This window comes from Malurus melanocephalus, unplaced genomic scaffold (genome assembly GCF_030028575.1).
Source record: "Malurus melanocephalus ecotype Western Australia unplaced genomic scaffold, MMel_1.1 scaffold_190, whole genome shotgun sequence".
Taxonomy (NCBI): Eukaryota; Metazoa; Chordata; class Aves; order Passeriformes; family Maluridae; genus Malurus; species Malurus melanocephalus.
The window spans coordinates 318,855-331,241 of record NW_026623422.1 but is presented as its reverse complement, the minus strand read 5'-3'; the positions used below and the strand labels follow the sequence as shown (position 1 = coordinate 331,241).

The 12,387-nt window shown below is 39.0% G+C and overlaps 1 protein-coding gene across 2 annotated transcripts in view; it reads left to right on the top strand.

Annotated features, from left to right (window-relative positions):
* Positions 1-12,387, top strand: part of ARID4A (AT-rich interaction domain 4A) — a 46,475-nt gene that overhangs the window by 19,115 nt on the left and 14,973 nt on the right. For both annotated transcript variants that reach the window (XM_057373209.1, XM_057373208.1), the window contains exons 10-12: positions 1,239-1,315; positions 2,756-2,922; positions 11,975-12,047. In XM_057373209.1, coding sequence (XP_057229192.1) covers positions 1,239-1,315; positions 2,756-2,922; positions 11,975-12,047 — 317 coding nt within the window. The remainder of the gene's footprint in view (positions 1-1,238; positions 1,316-2,755; positions 2,923-11,974; positions 12,048-12,387) is intronic.

The window sequence follows — 12,387 nt, the reverse complement described above, 5'->3', positions numbered from 1 at the left end:
AAATAGTGAACAGAATTTAAATAAACTTGTTAATTAAAATGTTTACAGAATCTGAAAAAGATTTATGCAAAAAGGAAGAAAGGTCCTGTTAGTCCATCCTCTACTCCAAAAGGGAGAGGGAGAGACAGATGTGTGTCTTACATCATGGTTAATATATTCATAAGAGCATTAAAGGTATTTTTGGGTTTTTTTTTAAGTCTGCTCCCCTTTATTTCTCTTTATTGTTACTTTCATTGCATCTGTGTCAACATAGTGTAACTAGAAACTTCCTGTCAAAGGCCACTTGTCACTCTCTTTCTTTCAAAGTGAGCAACTTTGATTTTTGATAGCCATGTTTTTTAGTAGGTTGCAGGTACTTCATTACTGAAATGTATTTCARGTACCTGAAGACTTAGTTCATTTTGGCCTCTTAAATGTTGAGAGGTATCATCAGCCTTCTGGATAAGCCTGGCTCCTTGTATATGGAAGTTGAATGTTACTGGTAAAATCTAGACTTGCTCTGTTTGGCTTTTTTTTTTTCTTTTTCCATAGCATAATGGCTTTAATTTCCAAAACTGACAGCCTCTAATTCCTGAGGTTTTACTTAAGTTTTTCTGAAATAATGAAAGAAGAAAATATGCATTAAACTCACTTTTAAGGCTTTCTCTGCTGGTTGGTTAGCATTTCTCTTGTAATTCAGTGACTGCATATCCAGTATGATGTTTGAACAGAGCAACTTCCATATATTTTGCTGTGAGAACACTTTTGTAATTTAAAAATCAAACTCAGCTGTCTTTCAGTGCACATCTGTGAATTGGCTTCACTTTGTTCTGTGCTAGTAGAAAGGCATTTTGGAAATAAAGGACTTGATTCTGTTGTTGTAGCTAGATCTTTGTTTTGGAGAGCAGCTGTTGATTCTTGTGAATATTTTCTGTTCAGAAGATTCTTTTTACCTGCATGTTACACTTTTGCAAATTTGTGCAGGTTAAGCATTTAAAATAAAGGACATTTACAAACTTTTCTTAATTTTGCAAGGGTATTTTAATGAGTGAATTTCAAAGAAAGGTTGGAAACTTACTCTGGGTAACTTACTCTTGTGTTAGGACCTACAATAACAAATGCGTTATGCAATTAGTTGTTAGCAAGTATCTTGCAAGTAAATGATGAATCTTGAAAATTCTAGAAGTTGCTGTTTYTCTAAGTCAAATGTTTGCTTTTCTGTGATGTAAAAATGATCAYAAAACCTTATTCTTTTACAGTTACTCAATAGCAAGAAAAGACATTAAGGAACTAGATCTTCAAAACTTACCAAAATCAGAGTCCTCTCCAAAAAAAGGTAAGTTAGAATCAATTCTAAGTGTTCAGTAATTTCATACAAAGATGCTTTTAACATTTGCAGATAAATGATGACTTTTTGATTTGTGCTAATTGCTCTTGGATATTTTGTGAACTATTTTAAATGGTATAAATTAGAGAAACTTTGAATATAAGTGTCTTATTAAAATTGCACCTAGTAGAAACCTTCTTTATTTGATTTTTATTTTGTTATTTCGATCCACTCCAAATTTGTGGAAAATCARTAAAATATTTTCAAGGTAATCTATTTGGAATGTCAGTGAGCAATGGAATATGTAGTTACCTCTCCTAATGCTRAAGTTTAATGCTATTGCTCAAAACATTGTGTTTACATTAAAAATACGCAGACAGCTAGGTGTAAAGTTCATAACAACTGTCTGTGATTAGTATTTAATTTRAAAATATAATTACAGAATTTGATGGATGGATGAATGAATGGATGATGTGACTGCCACAATCCATCAAAACATGAGATGCGTTAGAGAGAAATGTTTAGATTGTATTTATTAAAAATTATAATAAAAAAAATCCCACCCAGCAACAAAAAAATCCCCACTCAGTAACAGTATGTGGTTTGAGTAAAGGTGTGGAGCAGCTCCTTAAAAAAATCAAGATTGAAAATGCTTCAAATGAAAGCTTGAGGTGGTTTTGATTGATTGTCTAATTCTAAATGGTTTCTCTTGTACTTTGTTCTTAATAGCTGTTTCACAGTAGCTTTAGAACAGCCAAAAGAAATGATCAGATGCCAGGTTTGAGATAAATTGAAGAAAGGGACTTTTTTCCTGTGCAGAATGTAATTGGGTTGTGACATTCTTTGCCACAAGGGAATATTTTGGAACCAAAGGTACTAATGGTTCCAAAAAAAAGAGTTGAGACCCATGTCTGGAGGTTTTTCTATCAGCAGCTGTTAAAAACTGATGCCTTTTCTTGTGTAAAACTGAACAGTTCATTGCTGTTCAGTATGTTCTTTTGGGTTTTTTTCTGACTCCTTTATCAAAGTCTTTATTGTGACTGGGGGCCAGATTTTGGGGTTATCTGGGTTTGTTTTGCTTTGTTGTTTTCCACTCTTGGASCACCTCTTCAAGGAAAGGAATTTGAGGTATTTCTATTGTACAAGCGTGACTTGTGCCTGTCTCATCTCTCCTTTGCTCACTAATTTGTTTTCCCTCTGTTCCAAACAATAATGTCACATCTGTAGGCAGTGCTCTTTTTTCTTAGTTTTTTTTTTTTTTCTTTTTTATCAATCTAAGACATGATGATGTTTTGGAAAGAGCAAAGTAAGCCATGGTGCTTGATCTGTGATGGATTCATTGTATTTAGGTTAGTGTTGTGGTTTACAAAAAGGTGAAAAGGAAATAAAAACTGCTTTGTGACTGTGAATGCTGCAGATGAGGTAAAGCCAGGGCCCTTTCTTCTGTAGGGCTACAGGAGGCAACCACATTTCTCAGCACCAAGGGTGTTCCTCGGAACTGGAAAATGGACATCAGTGAAATTCTGGAGTCCTCCAGCAGTGATGAGGAGGATGGGGCTGCTGCAGAAACTGATGAAGARGAGCAAAAAAGAGAAGAGAAAACTGAAGAAGTAGCGGTGAGTCTGGACAATTTCAGTCATTCTTTAGGGATAATTTAGAACTTGCTTGCCTGAAAATCATGGACTTTCCAACACTTCATTCTCAGACTTAGCTCACTTCAGTGTCTTTTCAGTCCTGTTCATCTCTGCTGCAATTGTCTTTAYTGGCATATGCGAGCAGTGGCAGGTTGCCTCCTGTTATCCAGTGCAGGAATTGTAGACAAATCTCAGAAACTAAGAACTCAAGGCAGAGAAAAGTGAAAGATTCTGGGTCAAAAGGAGAGTCAAAACCAAAACATATATATTGAGCCTAGTAGTAATAATCCCACTTTACATACAGTATCTTTATATTTTTTGGTTTTAATTTCCATTTGTATTTTTCTTCTCATGTAGGTTATATAAAAAGTAACTTGCTTCTAAAAACAGTAATGTGATTAAAAAAAAAAAAGACAAACTGACAAACTTCCAACAAAAGCAGTAAGTTGACTGAAACTATGAGCTAATTCACAGGGCAATAAATGCTATTTAGAGCAATACAAGACTGACCTTCGTGCGTGTTAGGTTGGGAATCACAGAATGATGTGGTGGGTGGACTTTCTGTCTGACATGTTAGGGCCTGTACAGACTGGAAGAGGAATTCATGGAGAGCAGCCCTGTGGAGAAGGGCTTGAGGGTTTTCATGGATAAAAGGCTGGGCATGAGCCAGCAGTGAGCGTACAYGGCTCAGAAAGCCAAACGTGTCGTGGGCTGTTGTTGAAAAGGGGATTCTCTGCCTTGCTCTCCTCTTGTGTCCGGCTCTGGGGCTCTCAGCACAGGTGAGACATGGACCTGCTGGAAATTGCTCCAGAGAAGGCTGTGAAGTTGGTCWGAGGGCTGGAGCCAGGCTGGGACAGCTGGGGCTGTCTGCCTGGAGAAGAGAAGGCTCTGGCAGAGAACTCAGAGCCCCTACCAGGGTCTAAAAGAGCTCCAAGAGAGCTGGAGAGGGACTTTGACCAAAGGCATGGAGTGACAGARYAAGAGGGAGTGGTTTTAAACTGAAAGAGGAGAAATTGAGGTTRGACARCARGAATAAATTCTTCCATGTGAGGCTGGGGAGGCCCTGGCACAGGTTWTCCACAGAAACTGTGGYTGCCCCATYCCCRAATTGTTCCAGGCCAGGTTGGATKGGGCATGGAGCAACSTGSGATGGTGGAAGCTGTCTCTGTGCAGGGAATCAGAACTGGATGATCCTAAAGGTCCCTTTTAAGCCAAATCATGGAATGTGATTCCACGATTCTAATATTGAGAGAAAAACGTTTTTCTGCATTGGAATATTTGAAGTGGCTCCTTTTCTTAAAGTTAGCCGGTTTTTTCATGTCTTCAGAGTTGTATTTACAGAATTCCCTTCTATTTCTGCTCCCTCATTGTAACCTGGATGTTGGATTTAGAAGCATGGGCGGACGGGGGGAGGGGCGGGGAGGGGAGGCACTGCGGGATTTATTTTTTTTTTTCCCACCGCGCCATTCTCACAATACACCCTGCGAACACGAACCATAAACCCCCAAGTGCGGTCTGCGTGTTGGGAGGAAGGTCAAACGCCGCTTCCCTTTTCCCTTTCCCGTTCCCTTCCCTCCCCTCACGGAATGGCCGATGGCGCTTGGCGGCGGCCTCGGCGTTCCCAGGGCAACGGGAGCGGGCGCGGCGCAGGCGCGGGGAGCGGCCGCGGGAGCCGGGGCTGGCCGGGGGCTCGGAGATGGGCTGGCCCTTCCTTCTGCCTTTCATCTAATGCCTCGCGTTCTCCTTAGTATTACTATTTCATTTGATTAAATTTTATTTTTTTTTTTTTTGGTACGGAAGAGAATGTAAGTAATGCCGGTTAACTGCGGCCGCCGCGCGGGGAGAGAGCGAGTGCGAGCGAATATTTGGAAGTCAGGCTGAAAATATGTCCAGGCAGTGGGCAGATTAGATAGAAAGGAAGTAAAACCATTTTACGTTTGAAAGAATGCAGCTCCTAGGTAAGGATCGTGGGTTTTAATCTGTGATGTGAGCGTGGTGATTGGGGATGGGGGTTTGACTTGGATTTCTGAGCTGGGAACTGTCTGGTGGAGCYTGCAGCCAGGGGAGATCTTTCCAGGTAAAAAAAAAAAGACAATAAGGATCTATTTTTAGGTGTGAATTTAGTGCTTTGGTATCAGTGTTTTGGAAAATGGGGTGGATGTCTGTAGGAGAATAATGGTGTGAGATAAATCTGAGAGAAATGTGTGCAGAAATGTAAAATCCTTTGGGTTTTTTCCCCTCTGTTTGCAGTGAAAAAGAYTGAATAGGCCACATTTTGCAGGGTGTGAACTGTTGCAGTCTGTATTGCTCTGTCTGTACTAACATTGATTGAAATTACAGAGTATCAGTCACTGAAAATCAAGGATTATTGTACCAGTTTTCTAGTATCCCTTTTTATTATCATTTTTAATGCCTATTGCATAAAATGCTGTGTGTTTCAAACAAAGAAGGGGGAGGGGGAAGCTTGGTGGTTTAAAAAAAAAATTTAAAAAGGCATTCCTGTAAAAGAAACAGAGATTATTTTTAAACAGTGATACTAATGTAAAATAATGAAGCAAAGGATTCCAGACAGGTGGATGTGCTGATAGGAGAAGCTGTGGAATCCATTATTTCCAGGTGACAAGTAGGCATGTAAGGTGAGCATCTTCATGCTGAAGCTGTGTAGCAGAGGGTAGATATGAATCTTTTTAGATAATGTCAGAGCATAACTGTTATGATGGCCCATTAAATCAAATCCCTGATTCARCTGTTAGAATACATATTTTAATTGTGGGCCATGCTAGATATTGCAATAGACAACATTTAGGGAATTTAAGGAATTTATATTTTCTTTTCCCTTAGAAAGGCAGTAATACTGGTTGCAGAGAGAATCGACAAGTAAATGATTGGGGTTTTTTTATCTGTATTTAAACACAGGAGTTGAATTACTGAAATTTTACATATTGTAGAGTGCTTCCTTTTATTAATCAAGGTCAAAAATAGCTTTTGTCCATCTTCTCCCAGAACATTCTCAGTGGACTTTTTGTTTTAGAACTGTAATTGGTTATATTATTACAGATGAGAGTGAGATTATTAAGAATACCTTTTTATTTCCCCCCATTCCCATCTTTTGAGATGCACAGCAGCTTTGCTGTCAGGGCCTGTCCAGCTGCTGCCCAGCCATGGTAGGCCTTCATTAAATAATCAAATGGCCACAGACCTACTTAATATATAATAACCAGATAAAGTCAGTCAGAAAAGTCTAATTCTGAACTGGAAAGGATCTTATTTTTCTGAAGTAGTATCTTTTATTGTGATAATGGAGCAGAGAGATCTGCTGTAGCTGGTGACATTRGATCCTGCCATTTTTCCAGTAGCTGGGTTAAAAATCTGCAACTCTGTTTTGACAGAAACTGTCTTTCCAGCTGTGTTGCCTTCTATGACATCTTTAAGAGATGGTAGAATTGGTACAACCAGGTTTCCAGGCTTTACATGACTRAGGAGAGGGAACAAATATGGTGTTGGTTTGGTTTGGTGCTCCTCCTCCTCATCCGTGGTGAGTGACTTGTGTGGTCCAGAGCTGACTGGGAAGGAGGACAATGTGGAAATTGCTTGTCATTGACTCTAGCAGGGATTGCATTACACAGAACTGCTCAGCATGTTCAAATTGCTGGGATTTTGGTAATACGTGCTGCAACTCAGGATTATTTTCCATTAAYACTTAAGGTTTTAATAACACATTTTATAAAAAGTGAAAAATCCTGAGGTATTAGAGAAAATTCTATATCAAACGAAAATTAAAAGACTCACTCAATTAGTCTGAATCCAGATAACAATCTGGATATTGCTTTTGGTCCTTACCCAGTTTTCAACATGTCAGAATAAGATAATTAACTGTGTTTGGAGAGTACATTTGTCACTCTATGCACTGCAACTAAAAGGAAAGAGAAAATCTTAAATCCAGTAAATTCTCGTAGAAACAAAAGCATTTTAAATATTACCTGATTTTTATTCAAAACAAGTTGTATCTACTACTGTATTTGCTTGTATTTAAGTTGTTCTGTCAGGGAAGAAGAAAGAAGAATCTAAACATAGAATAGCRAAGCAAAGGATTCCAGACAGGTAAATGTGCTGGTAGCAGAAGCTGTGGAATCTATTTCAATCCATCACATTTGTTTCTCCAGCTTAGATATTCAAATACTCCCTGATTTACAAGGAGATGTGTAAGCAACATTTGGTTTTGACTCTGTCTCCCTGTGAGCTGTTCTGATTCCATTAGAAAAATCCATGAAGATCTTAACATGCAGTTATTTGAAATATCTTTTCAGTACATTTTCTTAACAGATACATTCACTGAAGACCAGACTAAAGGCAACGAATTTCCTCAGAAAAAATTTCCAGGTAGCTGATCTTCATGGCTCATGGAGGGAAGAGTTRTAGCACCTCCAGGTGTTTGCATAGAGGGATTTTCTTCAAGGCTTATTTCTGACAGTCACCTGGAAGATGTATGTGTAGCGTGTTTAATGGGAACTTTTTTTAAGGTTCTTGCATCACAACAGCATCAAAAGATCAGTCACAACTGCTTTACGTTGTTGAAAAGGGAAGATGCCAGAGGCGTTTTCCAATGTTCCTATTCTGCAAATAAGCAAGAATTTCAGTTCTCATGATAAGTTGCTACCATATATTTTATTAACATTAAGTCCATAAAGGAAGGCTGAGAAATCTGTGATGTGTTTTAGRAGTCTTCAGAATTCTACAAAAAATGGATAGTCCACTATTAAAATATTTACATTTTGCTTCAAAATAATTCTTGTTCCCTGTGTAGGCTTTGCTCTAAATAACTGTGAGAGATCACGTAAAATCATATCCAGATTGCCGTGTCTGTTGCAACCTGTTTGTATTTTAAAATAACATTGAAAAAGCTGACTCTAGAAGTTAAATACAGGAAAACAGTCATTTCAAAGTTAATGAAGCATGGTATCCAGAAAGAAGTGGTTTAGTAGATACTAAGAAGAAATTCTTCCCTGTGAGGGTGTGAGGCCCTGGCACAGGGTGCCCMGAGAAGCTGTGGCTGCCCCMTCCCTGGAAGTSTTCMAGGCCAGCTTGGATGGGGCTTGGAGCAMCCTGGGRTAGTGGAAGGTGTCCYTGCTCATGGCAGAAGAKAAAASAAGATTTTTWTTAGATCMCTTCCAACCCAARCCATTCTAAGATTCTATGATTTATATATGTGAAACCCCCTAAGCAGCTGTGATGTGTAATGCACAGAATAGCCTTTAAAAATAGCAAAACATTGATTAGTTAATCCTCCTTCTCGTGCACGTGTGCTTTTGTAGGAGTCCTGGCTACTGTGAAGCACAGCCTGCATCATACCATGCACAAATGTTCTTTAAAGACTTTCTTGCTCACAGTTTTATGCAAAGAGGCATTCTCAGAATGTCACTCCAAGAGAAGTTGCAAATTGAGGCTCAACTCTGGAGTGAGTCATTGTTGATTTGTGGAATTTCTGGTTCTTGTTGGTATAAATTAACATTTTAAGACCACTCTCATCTCCACGTGGTTTAAAGCTGTTAACTTGTTGCAATCAGTTTAATTCTTGTCATTTCCTTAATTAGTTTTCAAGCTTTGCGTTAGCAAATGTGCGAGTGATGAAATAGCATTGAAGTGCTCTGAAGTAACAAAATTACATTAACTGTAATTCTGACAGCTTGTCTTGATCATCTCCTCTGAACTACAAATCCTGTGTACGCTGTTCTTCCTCTTTGCCTGCATTTCTTTTACAGAGGAGTTTGTGGTCTTGTCAGTCTATTTATAACATAAAAGAAAGATCTGTCCCTGGTAGCTCCACCTAGTATTGCCTGAGTTCAGGGTGTACGTKCTTGTAAGGTAGAGATTCATTCTTTCTTTCATTCTTTCTTTTGTAGAAGAAACTATTTCATCCTTTGTGTTCCCACTCAGCTCTAAAGGTTGGCACCCACAGAAGCTTTAACATCTTTCTGTAGAGGAAACGATGAGTCAGGAAAACAGAGACACATTCTTGTTTAAAATCATGCTAAGGACAGAGGCAAAACTCACGGTGAATTGGGTGGCTGGAAACCAAATGAAGSAAAGCCAGTCATAAGTTTTCTACACATTTCTGTGTGGTTCATGTTACTCTCAGAAGAATTTTACAAAATACATGAATGCAGTGTTGCTTGGAATGCAGTAAGAAATGGAGGTGGGAAAGGAACATGTCCATTGTATGAAGATAATGTTCATTGCTGATTTTATTGTTTTACTGTTTCCAGTGTTCTCTGACCTGCTCATCAGAAAGGAGGAAAAAATTCTCAAACCCATAAAATTTTAATATTTTATTTGGAAAAAGGGCATCCTGGAGATTTTTATTTATTTTTATTTAAATGAAATTCAGCCTCTTATCATGAAACTAAAAAGTTTTTCTCATGTTGCCTTTAATTGTGGGTATTGGATGAGCAACAGAAAGAGCTCTGTTTTGAATTCATGCAACTTAAAATTTTCATGTTGTTTTGCTTCTCACTTGGACTTAGCTTTGGCTGCAGTCTCCCCCCATTTGCACCAYCTGAATAGGAAAAAATCAAACAGAGAGACAGAACTCTCTGAAGTAACTGGTTTCAAACAATTAGCATTGCAAACTTATTTATGCCCAGTCTAAAATAGGGACAAATGTCTGGAGAAAGGGCAGTGAGTTTTGGAGGGTAGCACTGTGGAAATCAATGCTGGGAATTTCAGCTCTCCGTTTGCTGTCTGATGGTGATCACAGGTTGTGGCATCAACATTTCCTTGAGTTTGGGTGCAGATTTACAATTGCTGATACAGCAGCTTAGATGAACCCACAGGCAGGGGGTTGGGATTGGATGATCTTTGGGCAGGGGTGGAATGGACCTTATTCTGTGATTTTATGATGGCTGATGTATTTAAAGTAAAACTCAGCTCTAACTCGCAATGGTAGACACTCCTAGGAATTCATTATGTCCAGTTCCAAATAAATGACCCTGGTAAAAAAACGACTTTTTTCCCTCATGTTGCAATAAGCATTTCCATGAAAGGGTTGGTCTTTCTCATTTTGGCCAGAAGCAAAAGAACAGCTGATTCATGATTTATTCCATGGTGGCAGTCACTCAGGTCTTGCTCAAGTGGCTTCTCAAAAGGGTCTGGTGCCTGTTCTGGCATCAGTACCAGGCACAGCTCAGACTCCCTCTGTCATGGGGCTCATACACCATCCACAGAGAGAAGCAGGTGCAGAATTTGGGATGTCTCACACAGATGGATGAACATTGCAGCCAGGTTTTATGCCCCCACCCTAATAAGGATGTAAAAGCTTTTCGTCTTTTGTTTTTGCTTTTCTTCAGCTGAAAATGTGTGGTCTCAGTGAAAGGGTTAAATTCTGGCCGTAAGATTGCCAATTCTGACCTATATGTCTGCTATTCTGACCCACAGTTCAGGTTTGRCATTGTTGCCACACAGAAGAAATGGCTTTAATTCAACTATTCAGAAGTATTTTTGAATGTTTACTGTTATTGAGATGTATTTAGTTTGCACAGTTTGAGCCGTATTGCCTGCAATCAGTAAACATTACAGTAGCTGGTAGAAATTTCTCGATCTTGAAGTTATTTTGCAGTCTAGATAGGSAGGAAAAAAAAGCTGTGGTTTCTATAGCAATACTTCACTTGATAACCTGGAAGAGCATACTAATTCTATAGATAACTGTTTCTCYTTATATAATCCCTGTAATGTGCTGAGCAAATGGTAATGACGCTGTACAGTGTTGTGATTACACATTTRATTTCCTCCAATTATTCCCCAAGAAAAATTAGTAAAGTAAGATGCAGATATTGTCTCTGCCTGGTTGTAGGTGAGTCCTGTTRGGCTTAGAAGCTCAGAATTCAGTGAAGCAAGCAGAGCTGGAATTCATTCTGATGCTGGGCAGATTGCTTTCTGGTTAACAAGCCACTTGCATGAACATCCCCATTTCCCTGCCTATCTTCCTGCCTTGAAGCTTAAAGTTTGCAGAATGCAGAGATGACTGAAATCTAAATTGTTGTTCTGGTTTCCTTCTGGAACTGCTTGTCACTTTCCTGTTATTTTTAATAATATAATGATAAGATTTTTTGACACATACTGTACGTCTTTCCTTCAAGACAGCTGCAGCCTTCCTTGTGCAAACTGCCAGGCTGGCAGGAAGAAAGTGGCATGAAGAAAGCATTACAGGGAAAGGATTGGTTTTGGTTGTTTTGGGGTTGGTTTATTTTGGTTTTGGTTTGTTTGTTTTTTTTTTTTTGTTCTCTGCTAGAATCTCCAAATTCCATGAAGATACGTAGACGTTCCTTCCTCTCCCTGGCCCCTCCACCCTCCAATAAATTCACTTTATTTTAATGATTTTTCTGTGGAATAAAGTGTATCTTTATTTCACACTGTGGATTGCTTGCCATGAAGTTATTAAGTGTTTATCTCTGAGGCTTAAAGTTGCAAAGGTAAAACTAAGGAATTTATAATAATAATAARTTATAGAAGTAACTTTAAGGGGTTCTTCCAAATACAAGCTGAAATCTAGCATTGGAGCTTTATTACAAACCAAATACTGGAGCATCAAACCCAGGAATGACTGGACAAAGAATCGTTCTGCAACCTGAGCTAAATTTGGGATCAGGAGAATGAGTTAAACAAAAAAGCCCCAAACAAACAGAAAGAACCCGACCAAAACCCCTTGGAATTCCTGTGAATTCTCTCAGTCTTGTAAATACCAGACCTCTTCTGTGTTAGGCAAGTATGCTAAGTGTGTTAGTGTTTGCATTTTGAGAGTAACTCATTCATTCTGTCATGGACTGATGTTTTTTCCTGACCTTCATTTCCTTTCTTTTTCCTCCTGAGGTACTACTGTCTTCCTGAGCAAATTTTGTTTTCTGCATATTTCGCTGTTACACAGGTTCAGGGCCAAATGGAAAGTGGTTTGGGTTTAGTTTTTGGTCTAAGGCCTTTGTACAAATAAATTGTTACTTTGCATATTTGCTGTTTTCATTTATGGCYGCATTTATTTTCACAGCCTGAGGAAGAGCTTGATCCTGAAGAGAGGGACAACTTCCTCCAACAGCTTTACAAGTTTATGGAAGACAGAGGTAACACTGAATTTTCTTCCTTTTTTTATCTCCAGTCCACTTCTTTAATGGCACAACACTGTAAAGGAACTCAAATCCTCCCTCAGGTGTTACGGTTTTGTTTTGCTTTCACAAAGCCTTTTTTTGTGTTAACAACCCCTGTTAAATAAGCCCTTGGTTGATTCCTGGTTGTGACAGCCATGGTGAGAGCTCTGCTGCTGTTAATTCAGGCTGGAAGCTGTGGAGTCTGCTCATGGATGGTGAAATCCAACCAGCAGAGAATGGAGATGTGGCATCCTCAGATCTCCTTGCAGAACTGTGCTCACCATGCACAAATGAAGCAGTAATACCTGAAGAGAGA